The sequence below is a fragment of the Crocodylus porosus genome, unplaced genomic scaffold (assembly GCF_001723895.1).
Source record: "Crocodylus porosus isolate Cpor-Errol unplaced genomic scaffold, CroPor_comp1, whole genome shotgun sequence".
NCBI lineage: Eukaryota > Metazoa > Chordata > Crocodylia > Crocodylidae > Crocodylus > Crocodylus porosus.
In genome coordinates, this window is record NW_017728886.1 from 8,521,818 (window position 1) to 8,539,893 (window position 18,076).

General features: G+C 45.1%; 1 protein-coding gene across 1 annotated transcript in view; it reads left to right on the forward strand.

Moving 5' to 3' along the window:
• MYD88 (myeloid differentiation primary response 88) overlaps nt 1-3,120 on the forward strand; it is an 11,804-nt gene extending 8,684 nt beyond the window's left edge. Inside the window, exons 5-6 of the mRNA XM_019550552.1 lie at nt 1,124-1,215; nt 1,841-3,120. Coding sequence (XP_019406097.1) covers nt 1,124-1,215; nt 1,841-1,995 — 247 coding nt within the window. The 3' untranslated portion in view covers nt 1,996-3,120. The remainder of the gene's footprint in view (nt 1-1,123; nt 1,216-1,840) is intronic.
• Nucleotides 3,121-18,076: the final 14,956 nt, after the last annotated feature.

Sequence of the window (18,076 nt, forward strand, 5' to 3'; positions counted from 1 at the left end):
GAGGTGATCCTCCCCCTCTATGCAACGCTGGTCCGGCTACTGCGTCCAGTTCTGTGCGCCCCATTTCAGGAGGGACGTGGACAACATTGAGAGGGTCCAGAGAAGGGCCACCTGCGTGATCCGGGGACTACAAGGCAGACCCTGCATTGAAAGACTGCGGGACCTAAACCTGTTCAGCCTTCACAGGAGACCTGGTGACTGTCTATAAACTCACTAGGGGGGACCAGAAGGGTTTAGGGGAGATGCTGTTTCTCCTCGCGCCCCCTGGCATAACAAGGAACAATGGACACAAATTATTAGAGAGTAGGTTTAGATTAGACATCTGCAAGAACTACTTCACAGTCAGGGCGGCTAGGAGCTGGAACCAGCTTCCTAGGGAAGTGGTGCTGGCTCCTACCCTGGGGGTCTTTAAGAAGAGGCTTGATGACTACCTGGCTGGACTCATTTGAGTCCAGTCTTTTTCTCCTGCCCAGGCGGGGGGGTCGGGCTTGAAGATCTACAAGGTCCCTCCCGACCCGACTTCTATGATTCTATGATATGATAGCTTAGGAATGCAACCTGCTTATCTCCTCCCTGGGACTCTGGTGACACACGGACAGTTTAAGGCAAGACGCTTCAAGCAAGTGTAAGTAATGAGTAGAATGAGGATGAGCCTCACCATTATGAGATCTTGTGGTTCCTCAGCTCACTGACTGTTGCAGAATTTGATGTTTCCAAGCCTTTAACAATTCAACATACTCCTAAGCATGACTGATGCCAAGCCAATAGTAGAGCTTTCATTCATGGATGAAAGACTCTGTCGTTTTGCACTGACAAGCTTCATATTAGCATTTCCTAACTTTTGAACACTTCGGCTTCTGTAAGCTTTACAATGTTGTTTTAACCAAGTTTTGTTTTGTGCAATGCATATATAGCTGCAATGCTCCAATGATTAGATGTGCTGGGTGTATGCTGTATGTGGCTGTAAAATATCAATATTTTTTTAGATTGTATGAAAGTTGCTGCTAAACACAGCTGGCAGTTGCATGTTTGCAGGAGAACAGTTCTGTATGATACATATTGCTCCAATAAGTCTGAAAAGTATCTTTGTTAACCATGTCCCACATTCCCTGTTTCGTCTCAGGTGCCGAAGGATGGTAGTTGTCATTTCTGATGATTACCTAGACAGCAGTGAATGTGACTTCCAGACCAAATTTGCTCTTAGCCTTTCCCCAGGTAAGGTCGTCCATGCAAGCCATATAAGGGTATGTGTTTTCCCAGCAGTTCACAGTCATTGATGCTGTTTGCATTATAGTAACATCTGAAGGTCTTAACTTAAGCCATAGCAGATTGCACTGGTCTTGTACAAATGCATAATAAAACCTAGACCCTACCCTCAAGACTTTAAACAGACAAGACAGATAAGGGGGCAGCGGAGAGGGAAATGATTTGCCAGTGGCAGAATCTGGATCTCTTGAGTTTCTGCCCCCTGACCCATCCATTGGCCATACTGTCTTACATTGACAAGGAAGGAAGAGACTTACCCCAGTCTGAAATATAACTTTTGTTGGAAAAGAGAGAAGGGGTGAGCTGGTGGTCAAAGCATGGGACTGAAATCTCCTGATTCCTGTGACCTTGAGTAAGTCTTTTGAGCTCCAGGATAAGGGTTAGCCAGGTTGCACTGGAGTGACTGAGATCAGGTCTCAAGGGCTTGGACCTAGAGATCTATGTGCTGCTGTTTCCAGTCGCGAGAGGGAAGAGGGGAACAATTGAGAGTTTCATAGTTGTTAGGGGCTGGAAGGGACCTTATAGTTACAAGACAGCTCTGAATAACCATGGGCCTGTTTGGACTCTCCTTCAGGTGCTCGCCACAAACGGCTGATTCCAGTCAAGTGCAAATCTATGAAGAACGAATTCCCAAGCATCCTGAGGTTCATTACGGTTTGCGACTACACCAATCCCTGCACCAAAAGGTGGTTCTGGATAAGACTGGCAAAAGCCCTCATGCTCCCGTAAGGCAGCCCTAAATAACCAAGTGCCTGTTGATTCAACTCTGCTGCACCTTCAAGAAAAAAGCCTCCAAGGCTTGAGCCGTTACCAAATCACCAGCGCTTTGGAATTCGATCCTTGCCATGTTGTGCTTGGAGCCTGCAACTGAAGATTGGTAGCAGCATCTGATTGCCTTAAAGCGGGTAATCACAAGCCCTCCAAGGGAAATAACATGACATGCTGAAAGCCACAAACCAGAGGTTTTGTCAAATTAGTATTTTGTATTTTATTTTTATTTTTTTTTAAACACAGATTTGGGCTTGTAACAGGCCACTGGGATAATGTCTGCCAGGGTGATAGTAACTTTTTAGCCCCTAGTGCAGTGACTCTCGACCAAGGTGCCCTGAGATCCTTTTAAGGGTGCCACACAGGTGTGCAAACACCTACACATGATTCACAAGGTAAACCCTGAGCTTTTCCTATAGAAATCTAGGGTCAAAAGCGTCCTGTCCTGTTTTGGGCTTTCTGAGTTCTTTGCAACAAAAGGATTGCTCTAATATTTTTTTTATAGTCCAAAACCGAGTGAAAACTGAGCAAGCATTATTAGAAGTGTGCCTTAAGTCTGAGACAGTTGAGAAACGCTGGTGTAATGGAATCCAATGGCTTTTTTGTGATCTGCATGAAATGGGGCTCAACCTACTGGGCAAATGACTAATGTCATGAGCAACCATTAATGTCAGCCCTTTTCTCAGCAGAGGACCCTGAGGCCAAGCTGACCCATTTGTTCCCTGCAGACAGCCCCTGCCACTCAGCTCTGTACCACAACTACCCTGACAGCAAGGGACAGTTTGTACTGCCCGTGCCCAGACCATGCACTCAATGGGATAGGATATTTTAACAAGCATAAAATTCGAACTATTTCAGCACCTAAAAAATTAATGGATGTAGCTAAATTTTATCAAGTGTCGGCTGTTGTCAAAAATAACTGAACCCACTTTATTTTCTTGTCCCTTTGTCACAATCCTTTAAACACTTTGTAGGCCAAGCTGGCTATAGAGAGTCCCTGATTGTCAAAACTCCTCTGAGACCCTTAGCCCTCCAAACCTGACCACCAGTGCTGTGTATTTTTTGTTGCAAGAATGCTGGGGAGGGGAAAACACTGTGTGTATCAAAGCACAACGTGCTATCGGTTTTTCCCTGGACTTTGAAACATTTGCTTGTAAGGTTATAGCAGGTCGTTCCCTTACAAGCTGTGTGCTCTTGCTGGCCACCCACTGGTGGAAGAGCAGCAATGCTGTACCTGTCTTGATCCGGGTCAAAATCAGATCGGCCTCAAATGCAGTGTATGTTTATTGCCTGGGAAAGGGATGTTGATTTAGGGACAAAAGATAAATGTCTGAAGAAGTGCCTTGAAATAATAAATACATAGGAAAGTTGGTTTGTTCTGAGGAAGTATATTAGAAATAATTCATGATCCTAATGTGAATTGGTGTAGTCATCATAAATGTGCAGTGCTGCTGTTGAATTGTAGAGTAGGGCTGGAACAGACCTCCAGAGTCATCTAGTCCAACCTGCTGCCTGAGGCAGGTTCACCCCTAACCAAACCAGACACAACCCGAGACAACACAGTAATCTGCTAAAGGAAAAGCAGAGGGGGCACCATGGTTGCAAACATACCTCTGCTATAAAAATTGTTAAAATAGGCTTGAGAAATCCCAGGAAAAGGGCCATGCCCTCTGCTACAGGGGAAGGCAAAATGCCCCACTGACCGTACCAATCTGACCATGGTGTAAAATTTCTTCCTGGCCTCAAATATGGTGATAGGTCTTACCCTAAGCAGAGAGGCAAGGCCCTCTAGCCAGGAACCTCCAGCAAGTCACAGCAGGAGCATTGGCACAGTCCTAATCCCCAGTCTTGGCTGCAGCCAACACCAATGCCTCTAACAAAGGCTTAAAAAAACCCAAACCCCTAATGCATGTAGCAGAAGGAGGGGGGGAACATCCCTCCCATCCCTATATGGCAACCAGCGAAACCTGGCGGCAAGGAAAATGCATGTAAGAAAACATAGGCATAGCAGCACCTAGATCATCGCTGACCAGTCCCACCTCTTCCTGAACATCTCCAGCGATGAAGACTCGGCACCTTCCCTAGGCAGCCTATTCTGCTGCCTGCCGCGGTGACTGCAGCTTTCAGAGGCTGTGATCCATGTTTTTGCTCCCCCATCCCCGCCCAGGGACGACGTTTCTGAAATAACCTTTCAAGCCTTAGGATTCAATCCAGCATTTCCTTTCCAAAATGATGGCTGGGCTTTTCATGCATCTGTATCGGTCTGTTTGACCCCTGCATGCAGGTACGTTCCACTCGCCCATGGATTTGCGATTCATTTTATAGCTTGAGGAATGACGAGTTTACATTTTTAAGACAGTGTCTAATCATCAGTTCCTCTGCTTTCCTTTACAATGTTGCCAGTGCTGAGTTCTTTTGGTGAAAGTATGTCTATCTCTTCTGTTTTCTATTTTTTTTCTCTTTGATAGGACAGTAATGGTTATTCACAATGCATGGCTGTGTTTTACCCACTTCATTTTCCCTGCTGGCTCTCGGGGCAGCCCTGGCACTCTGAACCCTAATGGGAGCTTGTTAATGCTCCTGGCATTAGTATGGGGCGGGAATGGGACATTTTTGGGTGGGCCTGTAAAACAGATGCTTGCTACAAACACAGCATATTCCGTGATCAGTGTTTTGGGCCATGAGGATATGTGGGAATCGGGGAGAACTCCTCAGGGCAGGCCAAGCTTAATGGACTCCTTTGTGTCAAAGTTGGTTTATCTCCAGATCCCCTTTCCCCGGGGCCTCTCTGGCAGAAATGCCACGTGGCTGCTTGCCCTGGGGTTTCTTCATAGTAGTTTAAATATTCACTGCTTAAAAAGGCAGGGGTGCTGCAGGCTGCTGCTTCACGGAGGAAAGAAACAGCAGCATCTTAATTTTGTGCTCATCCAGACAAACTCAGTATTCAGAACTACTGGGCAGAACTTCATGGGCTGAAGCAAGCCCATGTTGTCACCTAATATCTCTGTGCCTTGCTTTCTCCACCTTTCCCTCTCCAAAGAAAGCTGCTGTGATTTTAAGTACATAGTATTGCTTATGAATGGGATTTTAACATGCACATCAGCTATTAAAATCAGGCCAAAAATTCATTAGTGGGCCAACATATTTGTAAATGGAGAAATAATGTCAGAAATAGAAAGTCTGGATATGTATAGAAGTGCCTGCATACAGCTTTCTTTTGTTACACACTGCGCACTAAAGTAACCTCCCAATCTTATGCACTTGTGAAATCTCAGACTTGTTTTATCATAATTTTTTCCATGTGTGGTGTTGACAGAAGCCATATCGCCATATTTATTCTAAATGCAGTTCATCTGCAATGGCATGGGTGTCTCTTCTGCCCTATTTCTATCCAGAAGGAGATTTGAATCCTGGATTTATATTTAAAAAAAATACCAATAAATTGTGTAAGTTGCACCTTGTTCCTTTCTGCATTTTCATATAAAAATATCATGGTTATGCCTGTTAATAACCATGCACTAGTTTGTATATTTGCATTATTTTCTATCCATTCTGATATCAGTCCTTTTGAAGGACGGACATGTTTTCAAACCACTGTAGGAATTGTCACCTTTCTTAAAAAAAAGATTTTTTTTCTACGTTTGGAAACATGACAAAAATAAAGACAAAAGAAAAGCATGGGCGTGCGTCTGTTTCTTCTGCATCAGAGCACTGGGTATTATAGGAACATGTGTTATTGGGAGAAGTTACTGTACAGTGCTTTGATTTACTTGAAAATTTCCACCTTGGAATATTCTTCTGAAGCAGCCCTGAGCACGGAGCAGTGTGCAGGGTCCTTCTCCACCCCATGGAGATCCCTGACGATGGTGCTTCAGAAGGTAGGATTCCTCTTCAGGTCTCCTTGGCAAGAGGGAGCCTTCTCTTCCTACTGCATGGCATGGCCAGGGCCCTACTGCTCCGTACCCGCTTGTTCTGGGAAGGAGCATACTAGATGTCCAGCTGAGGTCCTGCCTTGTCCCATGCCCACAGATCCAAGTAAACCCTGTGGGGCTGTGCAGAGTTGACGCCTCCCAGCCTAACTCCTCTATGCAGACTCCTAGGGACAGCCGTCTAACCCTAAGGCATTTAAACAGTTACCCAAACACAGCACAGCTGGGGACCAGGCCTAACTGAGGGAGAGAGACAAGAATGCAGTTATGCTTTATATTTGGGTAAGTGCACCTTCAGCATTTTGCATGGTGCTGTTACCTAGTCTGCTTCCTCTTGCATCCTATAAAGTTGTACCCAGTAGTGGGTAGTACAAATGCACACAGCTTGCCAGCAAAGACTGATGCAAGATAAGCTGGAACTGAATACGCTTACAAACTCCGGAGGGTGACGCTTTCAAAAGCATCTAAGCTCTATCACCCATCTGTGAGACTTAGATGTTTAAGTCACTTAGGTGCTTTGGAAACATAACTTCTGCCATTAGTTGAAATGTTGCCAGAGTATAACTCAGTAGGATTAGGTCACCGGATCTTGCTTTCTGTAGGTTTGTTCAATAAAAAGAGAAAAGAAAGTCTTGTGCCTGAAGCCCAAACTTAGCAGTCAGGAGAGTTATTTCCAGTCCTATCTTGATATTTTCCTTGTGGCGCTAAGCAAGTCATAGCTCTGCATTCGCCTGCTGAACAGAAATATTTACCTGACAGGAATATTTTGTGTGGAATAACTCAGTAATCTGCCTAAAATACTCTGTGCTTCTCAGCAGGGAGGTGATTCATGTACTATTGTCCTCTCCACGGACCAAATTCTGCTTTCAAGTACACCTTTCCATTGAGATGAATAAAGCTGCCTTAGTGTGATATAGTAGGAACTTGGTCCAGAGGGTACATTTACAGGAAGGAAGATCGCGAAGAAAAGGGACATTATTATGCATGAAAGGCAGCTGGAAAAAATACTGTTTAATCAACTTGGAAATATTAAAACAGGAAGAAAAAGTCCAAAGGACACATCATCTGAAAACACATGGTTAGAATTTAGTGAAGAGAAAGATCTACTGGAATGAGAGGTTTCAACATATAAAGCCACCAGTCGTGGGTTGTATACAGATACTTCCCCATTGGTAGGAATGGTTCTCCGTGCTAAATTATAGATGCCATTGTGTTAGCCGATTCCCATCAGGATTTATGTGCAAGAGTGAAGCCTGACTGAACTTCTTGATGAGGAGTCTGGAGCTGTGCCCAACAAATCCTTTCTGTAGCAGGCTGCAGAGTGTGGAGTGATGTGTCCATCCTGAGGCTGCCTCTAACTTTTCTCCTCTGTTTTTATTTTAAAAAAGGATGTTGATTTAAATGAATTAATTTTTACCGCACTCCCAAGAAACAACATGCTGTCTATTCTGAGCAGCTCAGGTCCCAGTCAGGCACCAAACCTGCATTTCAAACTCCTCCTGAAGTCCATAGATCTGCCTGTGCAGCTGGTGGAGAAACAGGAGTCTCCTGGGCCACTGGTTCTGAGCTTGCTGGGGCTGGTGTGAAGGAGGAAAAGGCTTGTCCTTCCTCACCTTGCATGATGATCCAACCGGGTTGGTTTCAAAACTAACTGCACAAATGCATGGGTGCTTAACCCTGAGCCTGTGGGCCAGATCTGGTCCTGGCACCATGTCATCCATCCCAGGGGCTCTGCACAGGTCTGTGGGGAGTCTCAAGGGCTGGCTCTGTATGCTAGATCAGGTAAGAAAGGTGGCTTAGGGGCCTGACCTTGGCCCATGGGGTCAGACAAAGTCAATATGGGGCCGTGGGCCCTGATCCCCACCATGAGCAGGGGTAACGTAGGGTCCCAGGGCTCAATCTGGCACCTGGGGCCACACTGAAGTGGTGTGGGGCCCAAGCCAGCCAGGTGTGTGGGTCTGATCCTGGTGCGTGGGTCTGATCCAACTGGTGGACCGCCCCTGCACCGTCCATTTGGCTTGTGGGACCAAGAGGTTGAGCACAGTGCTCTCTAATGTACTAGCTGGGGTGAACCGCTGCTCTCTGCTGCTTGCAGTAAAAATGCCAACGGTGTTTGCCATGCATTTCCATTTGTTACAGCTGAAGACGTGTCTCCCATGGGCACCAGCTCTGCAGCCAGGGCCAAGCTCCTCTTCAGTTGCTACTTCTGCCATCTATTTCCAGCTGTTTCTCTTTGCTTCCTGCATGTCCTGCAACAGAGGGAAAAACCTGCGCTAACCACGGTGTATTAACCTTCTCCAGCGTCTTGGCCTTTTCTCATGGGGCTAGGACAGACTGGGGGGGAGTGGGCAGTTTCTGGGGTATGAAAATCTAACTCCTTTCATTTACAGTCCTAGAAAGTCAGACACCACAAAGGGCTGCTCCCCCTGCCCTAAATGTTACGTGCTCATTACTTCAAGCCCTTTTTGGATTTGTCCCCAGGCAAAAAGATGATCAGGCTGAGGGCAGGGTCACATGTAGTGATTTCTTTTAGCAGCTGCAAGAGTCTGAGGGCAGCAAGCATGGTCAGCTTTTTCCCAGAGCTGGTTTTCAGTAATTACTGTATTTGCATGGCATATCTGGCCATTGTACTCCCTATGAGAGATGATTGCCAAGTGGTCAAAATACACAATAAGCCAGTGAGTGCTTGCATGTGAAAGAAAGCATTTGTATTTAATTAATTTTCTGTCTTTGCACAGCTTTATATTGCCTTGGTAGCTTCCCTTGCGCCCATGGACTCGCCTAGAGGCAGGCTGTTCTCCAAAGACCCAGCTACATACAGCAAGTGTGAAGTGGATCAATTCAGCCGAGATATTTATGTCCTGAAGGGTGACAGGGAGAGAAACGATCAAGCTACCGGCTACTGACAGTCAGACGCTAAGGATGGGAAAACATTTGTGTCTGCAGATGCTTCTGTGTTTCTGTGACGTATGACGATCTTCTGTTGAATATGCTAGTGTTGGGGTTCACACGTGGTATGACTGTTTCTCAGATCTGGCAATACTGGTTTGCAACCAGCGTGGCGTTCTTGGAAGGAGGCAACAGGAGGCAAATGGCTGCTAAAGGCCCTTTGTTTGGATATGATCATGGGGAGAAGGTCATGGTTGAGAACAACCCAAGGCACCAAAGCAATTGAACTACCGTGAATTCAGTGCTTCTGCTGTGGGTGCACATCCGTGCGTGCACAAGTGTTCGTGAGACCTATTTTCCATGAGCGTGGTTGAGAGCAACTCCTTTCCCCCTTCTTAGCTTGGTGCTACTGTGAAAAAACAAACCGAGGGGAACAGGGTGGCGGTGTTTGCCCAGGGAGCAGGTGTTGATCCACCTGGGAATGGTGAAGTGGCTTTTGCTACAGGTGACTGATGGTTTCACCTGCTGCTTGGCAGCGGCTCTGCAAGGACTGAGCATGCCATAGAGGATGTGGACTGAGCTGGCCCGAGGGAGGGGGAATGCTTGTCACACCCACGCCTGGTGACGTTTGAGTTTAATTGCATGTCTGTCTGCTTGGTAGCAAAATCAAACCTGCAACAGGTTGAGATTGGACTTTGTGGACTGTTGCTGTATGACAGTCTGAGAAAAGCAGTTATACATGCCTAGCAAGTACCCTTAGAGCCAACGTGTGCATTGCATGTGAATGAACCTTCACAGATGGTTTTAGCAGTGGTTTTCTACCCATGGTCTCCAGACAGGTTTTCCCTCCAGCTTTGCTGGCTCAACTAATGCAACAGCTGAAGCCTTGCTTCAAAAATAGGATCCGCAATGGCTTTTGTGCCAGTTCATTTCAGTTTTGCTCCCTCCGAAGCAACCGCACCATGACAGTAAGGTCAGGAACTGGCAGATCTAAGTTCTGTTCCTAGTTCTCCCACAAAAGTGGTTGCTTTAGGACAACATTGCAAACTGTTTTAAGCCAATACTTTTCAACACATCCACGAATTGTGCATGGCTTGAGGCACAACCCAATCTAAAGTCAGTGGAAGAAAAAATGTGGGTTTTTTTCTTCCAGAAGCCCTAACAACTGCACTTGACTGAGTTCAATAGGAGAAGCAAGGTCAGTGTGAGTGAATATGAGACCTTAAGTGGGTCTCCAAAAGTAATGGACTCGTCTCAAAGTGTTTTCCTTAATGTTTTTGTGCCTCAGTTTCCCCACCTGTAAACTGAGGATAAGACCAACGTTGCATGGGTATTAAGAGCCCTAGTTTATCAATATCAATTAAATGAAAGGCAAAGACATATGGTTATAATTTAGTGGGCACTGCAATAAGGCTAATAGCAAATGCATCCTGGTCTTCCAACCACAACCATTCTTCAGCAACTTCCCTGGTTTAAGCTTTCTCAGCAACAAATGTGTCATCTAGCTGGCATTGGTGGTTTATTGCAGGTTGGGAATAAAAGCCTTTGAGTTTGTTCTGTGCTCACTTCTGCAAGTCTCTTCTGCTCGACAAGCTGCGGCTGGCAGGTAGTGATTTCACTTCTCCTCTAAGACACTTACGTTGAGCGCTTGTTCTCCTTTGCCAGCCAGTATCTTTTCACTGATTTTAATTGCTCTGTGTCAGGGAGGAAGCACTCAGTCCACAGAGAATTACTAATGCTAGCTTCTCACTTTCTGTTTGTTTTCCCGCGTGGCGTATATGCACGAAGCACCGTCTATTGTTTTTTTGCCAGCTGCGCAAGTTTATACAAGCTTCAGTTTGTTTTTGGTTTTTTGTCTAGTAAATTAACTTCTGATTCATTGTGACAACTTTCCTTACAGCATGATTCACCGGTGAGCCATCGGCATCTGATGTGCGGTGCTGTCATCTGTTTGTTCATCCCTTATGGTCGTGGTTAATAGGCACTGGTGGATCTACCCAGAGTGAATTTATCCAAACCCCTTTTGAATCTGGTTAAATCATCTGCCTCAAACATCTCATGGCAAGGAGTCCCACAACTTAACTGCATGCAGTCTGGATATATATAACATGACTGCTCCCCGGCTCCGCTCACTGTGGGAGATTCAGGGGGTCCAGACATGCATGCCGCCTCTGCCTGCATCCTCTGAGATCCCTGTGGATCCTGAGGATCTCCTGGAAGGATAAAGGCTATCTGTATGCAAGTTCTCACCTTTCTGTGCTGCTCTCTGTTTGCCTGTCAGTTGGCAAAGTTTCTCCTGGGAGCAAAGCCTTTGTCCAGGTGCAGGTGGGAGACCTCTCCCTGACGTGCATGCAGACTGCTGCTGTACAGAGCGCTGAATCTGGTTTTCCCCTCAAGGCAAACCAGCATCTATACAGCTCCTGCAAAATGCAAAAGCTATGATTAGGCAGAGTTTCTTAGTTTCTTAGATTATTCCACATAATCCTGCAGGAAGTCCTGTAAAGAGGTAAAATGCCCTTTTTTTTAAAGCATTGCTTTCATCTTACAAGCCCTTCATTATAATCATTTCCCGCTTTTTCAGTACACCAGGTGTCTGATGTCCTCCTACTATTTCTCTGACTGTAAGCCTTCTTTGACTTCTTATACACAGCAACTATCCATTTTTTTAAGTAACCAGCAGTCAATTAAATAAGAATTCATGAGCAGGAAGGAAAGGATGTTAACTATGCAAAGTTTTTAATGGGATCTCTTTGCATTCCTATCTCTGTAGTGATAAGGTAGGAGTCACTGTTGCAGAGACCCATTCAGCTCATATCATTGACCTGAATCCTGCAACCTGTTTGCAAGACTTTTTCCTTTCTTGGCCTCAGCTGCACAAGACTCAAAAAGGTTTAGGTGGGCAAAATGCGGCCCGTGGGCTGGATGCGGCCCGCCAGGTCATTCTATCTGGCTCAGAGGTCCTCAAAAAATATTAGAAAATTAGTGTATATCTGCCCTGGGCTGCCTGTCATGTGACTCTCAATGGCTTGCCACAACTCAGTAAGCACCCCTCCGCCCAAAAAACTTTCCTGCCCCTGGTTTAGGACATTTATGTGGATGATGATAGTCCTGCTCCTGATTGATAGTGAAGTTGAATGCACCTTTGTTCTGCTGCAGCCTGCTATTTTGCAGGTGTGCTTCCTACATTTTGTCCCTGAAATGCCTTAAAACAACCATTAGTAGGGTTCAGAAAATCGTTCAGGTATTCCCCTCAATGTAAGATTATAGCAGAGCCCCCAACTGGAGACACAGTGAATAGCTCGTGTTTTCCTGGGGCATGTTTCTATCAGCTCCTGAACAATATTAACTAAGCTGACCAAAGCAAGCTTCTGCCAGTATTGTTATGGGTATGCTGAGGCTTTTGCTGACAGCAACTGATGTGGATGTGTTTTTTGTTGGGTTTTTTTGGAACGCTCCTAAACAATATCACAATCCTGGTGCAACTCGCGTAGGCGATCAAAAGGAAACAAGTTTCAGGATAAAAGTCTTGCCTTGGAGCAAGAGGTAAAAAGTGCCAGAGTACATTCACAGTACTGCTAATCCATGCTGTTGTCTGGATAATGCATTTGCTAAAATGTATATATATTAAAAAAAAGATCAATTCTATACTATATAAAATTATAGTGATTATATATTTGCTATAAAAAGTTCTGCTTTGCTGGAAATAACCCTAGAGAAGCCCTTCTGTCTGGGAAGTTGTCCCAAAGATGACTAGACCCCGGGCTATGGTTCCTTGGGATACATGCAGATCTCTTTTACACAGATTTGTGGACTAGACAGAAATTGCCTATTTCAGGACAAAGTACAGAAAGTCTACCTGCATTTCATTCAAAACCAGACCAGTTTGTTTCCTGGCAATTCAGGTATGTGAGACCCTGGAAGATTTTGGGCTAATTATTTTTTCCTTGAAATCTACCATCATTTTTTTAAATTTCTGATTCGAAGTAAGCATTCTTCTGCACACAGAGGATGAATCTGCTTTCAGCTGTTATGCTGGACAGGGTAAAGACGAGTGAATGGTAGCTGCAAAATTGAACAAGCAGGAAGAAGTTTAAAACAGTACCAGTTGGGAGCTTTTTGCCTAGTGTTGAAAACCACGGCAGTATTTTCAGTAAAGCAAGCAGGAGCCGACTGGAATGTTTCTCTAAACTGGGAGGTGGTGTTGGGGGGTAAAGAGAAGCAAGGTTTGTGGAGGAAAAACTGGATTCACTAAACAGACTTGGAGAGCCAGCCTGTGCCTGTTGGAACCAGCCCTCTGGCTACTCTGCTCAAAGTGACCTCAAAGGTGAATTTAAATTTGCTTGGTACACCAGCGTGCAAAGCAAAGAATGGCTGTGTTGGAGGTACTGAGTCTTACACAGGTTAATTTGTGAAAACCTATTGGGCTTTATTTCAGGTCACATCTGGCATGTGATTTGAAAGCGTTCTGCTGAGCTGTCTGTGTATGGGTTGGAGGATTTTAAAGCACTGCTCTTTTCTACGTTCCACGGTCCCTGTCTTACCAACTCCTTAAGATCCAAAGCACAAATGGCAGATCCCAAGAGCACAAATGAGAGATCCCATGAGATAAAGTGCATTCCTGGTTTTGTTAGCTACCGTGTCAGGTAATTCACTGAAATAATCAACCACAATTTATAGAGACAGTTCCTTTCAATAAGCCAGAAAGTGTTTCCATCAGTGAAGGCAACTTCTGTCCTGAAACAAGGCTGGGCACCCCTGCATTATTATGGATGCGTAACCAGAGTTCCCCAGGACCCACCCAAACCAAGACAGGAGAGTTTTCCCCACTTTGACAGGAATTCCAGGGTTTGGGGTCATCAGCCAACATGCCAAGGACAGAAGATAAATGCAGGTGAATACCTATCAAAAGGGATACAGCATGCATTCGAGGGATGAACATCAGATCACGATACATTTATTTGGCACATTAGAGTTCCCTTTCCCCACCTTGGGAGGCGTTCCTACAGACCAGCTTTAACCCTGTACAGTCTCTCGGTCGGGGGTCATACTCATGCTGTCCCTGGCTGGATGCTTTTCAGCGAGGAAATGTAGTCAGTCACAGCCAATTGTAGCTAACAGGGCTCAGACACTTCCTCTGAGGTTGCTGGAAAATGTAGTCTGCTTCTTCTGCCTTTTCTGTTGCACATTCACAGCACATCGGATTCGCAGCGTATTGCAAACACAGTGAGACAGGCATTGTTAGGTTCCCTCTTTCTTTGCTAAAGCGTGCCTGTGTGGAGCTGTTCGAGGAGCACGTTAACTCCTGTTGCTTGTGAGAACTCTGGCAGCTAATGCACAGTCACTGAAACATGTCTTTATGGTGCCTCGGAAAGCTTTTAACTAGAAACTCCATGATCTGCAACACAACTGAACTGTAACAACAGGTATCTCTGTGGCGCTGTGTTGAAAGTGGCTTTTTTTTAAGTTTAGCTTCATGTAGATGAAACTCTGTAAGAGTGTGTAGGAACAGCAGGTTGAAATCTGAGAGAGCTGAATAAGTAAATTAGAGTGATGTGAAATAATCTTTGTACAAGTGGGAAGTTGATGGCAGGTACACTAGTGGCTGATCAGACTTCTTCTTTCTGCCCTAAGTGTTTTACAGCTAGAAATCCCATGTGTTTAAATGCTGGAATTGCTATTGCACCTGATAAAAATTCCACCGTTATGATGCCTGTGGTCTTTGATAACTAGATAGGGCAATTGCAGCAGCTCAAATCTGAATTGTACCATTATGGCACAGACTCTCATGGAACTGTTCCCCTGGGGGACTAGCAGGAGGTGCTGTGTCTTGGGAGAAGAGGGGAGATGCTTTTTTCCCTATTCTTCTGCACACTTGAACAAAGATAACCCAGCATTTGTCTCCCAAGAGAACCCAGGACAGCTAACAGGAACCAACTTGGGCCAGCTCTGTATGTGCTGGAGCCTACAAATGAGGCAGCATAGATCGCTTGGGGGGGGGGAAATGGGTCTGAGCAAGATCTTAGTGTGTGCCCTGGCAGGGAGAGCCCAAGGCAATGCACTCAGGTGTGCTCCGAGCTACTCCTGAGCCAACGGATTTGGGAAAGGGAGAGGCAGGCTTAAGTGAGTGGCGCTTATTCATCCACGGCAGCCCTAGGCTTGCTCTGGAAGCCTTACAGACAGTGTCTTGGCCAAAGTTGTATACTGAGTCCTGGCCCTCTGCTCTCATCAGCAACCATAGTCCTTCCCTGCTGCCTATCATATAGGAGCTCCCTAAGTATGAGAGGCACAGGTATGAGACCAGCTGTGGACTGTGGCCTTCCTCTCGGCAATGAACGACCCTTTGGTGTTCCCTAAAGTGTAGTCCAGCATGGAAGCACAGCTCTAGAAGGCTGATATTCCCTTTTATGCTGCTAAAATATAAGGTGGCTATTGCTATGGCAAGACACTTATCCAGCAGCCTCACTTTGTAGGAAACTTAACAAATAGAGATAAAATGAGACAAGATGCAAGAAAACACAGGAGAAGACCTCAGAAGTGAGATGAGGAGAATGTTAATGAGCACGGAGCAGAGACGGCCGAAGTTTTGAAACTGCTGAAGGATTTTGCTTTTTATGTAGGCCAACTTTTTTCTAAATACTTTATCAAATTCCTATTGAAACAGCCAGATATTTTAGGTTGTTTACAGGTTTAAATACCCTGATTCTTTTCTGTTCAATTAAAACATTGAGTTTTCCAGGTTTTATATAAAAATTGATCTTTTTTTTTTAGTAAGGAGCTTTAATCATTCTCCAAAAGTGCTCATTTTTTCAGTTCCTTTAGTTTACATATGTTGACGTGACCATCGGTTGCCATGTCAGAATATGTTTTAATAATGTCACTAAATCTTAAAGAATGACATTTATTATGGGCCTAATCTTGGACAATTTACGCTAATAGGAATTTGCTGTTGATATGGCTGCAAGAGTTCAAAGCAGTGCCCTGAACCTTCAAACACTGCAAATCTTGCCATGGCAGTGAAGTCGAAGTACGTGCATAAGTTTGCAGGATCAAGGCTTTACTCTTTCCTTGCTCCAGTGGGCTTTGATGGTAAATCGCAGATCTTTTATTTGAAGGTGAGATGATAGCTGTAACTAAATTGAAGTCTCCGGCCTTCTAATGGGCCAGTGCTATAGATCCGTTAGCTGACTCCCCACATAAAATGGTTGTTGGTACTCTTATGGCTGGACTGTTCTCCTTTGACATCAACATTTGCCAACTTACATTTTTCGGAACAAGAAATAATATAGAAGGGAAGATAAACCTGGTAACTATGTGGGTACCTATTGAGTAATCTGGCCTTTTTAATGGTGACTACTATACAACAGGTTATAATTTTGCTTCTTGACAATAACACCAAAGGCTTCCTGGCAAATGGGATTCTTAAATCAGAAAATTCAAAAGTCAGTCGCAGGAGGGCATGCATTAGTAAGCTGTTGATATACATTTTGGATGTATTTTGGCCATTTGCCATTAGCCATCAGAAAGAAACATACTGTTAACCTTGCTAATGGTAGAGACAATTGCTTTCCTAACATATTCATATGATTACTGAGAGAATCTGGGGTAATAACTAGAGTATATTTAACAAGCATTAAAAAATTGCTTGGCACAGCAATACATAGCACAAAGGCAAGAAGGGAAAAATGGTTTTAAATTGTAAGCTCTGTGGGGACCGTGATGGCGTTTGGTTTCTGGTCGTGCAGCATTTGGCACTAAAGGATCTTTGTCCTGGACTGGGGCAAAGAGTGGGAATATAAGGATGTGGGGGAGGGCTCATTGCCCAGTACGTCAGGTAGCCCTGTCATGGTGTCTGCTATGAATGTCGGACGTATACTGTTTGTTTTGCAGGTTTTGTGCTTTTTCTGTACATTTTGGTTTATTACCAGTACCTCATGCATTTACTCTAATGAGATAAAAAATACTCATGACTGATGTTCTTTGTGACTTGCAGTGTTATCTGGTGTGACATGATAAAGGGAAAATAAAACCTGATGCAGAATTTCCATAAACTTTGCCAGATTCTCCTGTTGATTTTTCTTTTGTCCCAGGTAGTAACAAAGGCCAAACTGTTTTACCTACAGGTAACTGATGTATGTTATTTTGTACCGACCTATATTGAAATGTTCTACTTGTGTGCAGAATCCCCTATGTTCATTCATGTCATTACCATTTGCTTTGTCTCTCTCCCATACCTTTACACTGCTGCACCTATTTCATCTTTTCTTTTGGCAGGCCTTGCTTCTGTTGTTGACTCTGTGCAGGTAGTTAGGGCTCCATACAGACTGAGCTGTGCATCCATGATGTGCTGCCTGTTGCGGGAGCGAGGCTCGCCAGAGCTCAGCCTCTTTTTTTATTCTGTGCTTGTGGAGCACTTTGCATAAAGAAGAGCCCAGTTCTGCTGCGGGGCGTTGAGGCATTTTGCAACACAGGTCACAATGGTAGAGGAGAGATCATGCTGAAACCCCCAAGAGATCATGCAGGGATTATAATGGCTGCTGACAGGTTTGATCTGGTATCTGAATTAGAAAGCCCTGGATGTATCCCTGATTATCCTGGACGTAATAACGAAATCCCTGGATGTACCACTGGACATATTGCTAACATTTTTTGATGAGGGAAGGGATAGCAAAACTTGCCAGTTGGGAAGCTTGGGAGTGCTGGCCTTTGGGAGAGGGAGACAGAGAGAGGAAAGGGTCCCTCCCCCTTTTCATGATCCCTTCATACCCACCATAACCCTTCTCCCTATTTTTAAACGAGGAATGTAGAGCCCCGTGGATCATCTGCGCTAGACAATTACACCTGTTCATTGAATTGTTGCTGTGAAACATGGATGTTGGAGCAGCAGTGGCTGCAAGGGCTGGACATAACGCGTACTAGGGCTGTGCAAAACGGCACTGTTCCCTTTCGCCTTGAGGTTCGGCGGAACAGTGTTTCATCTCAAATTTCATTTTGAGTTGAAACAGCTGTCCCGTTCCATTGAAACAGAAAGGCTATTCAAGTTTAGCCGGGGATGGAAAGTCAGACCAGCTGGGCTGCCTCGCCGCCCGCTACTGGATCTTGCACTGGGGATGGGAAGTCGGCCCAGCTGGACTGACTTCCCATCCCCAGCCGATGGTTAAAATGTTTCGACTTTCGAAACATTTCAGCCAGCCTTGTTTTGTTCCGAGGCTATTTCGAGGGCTTTT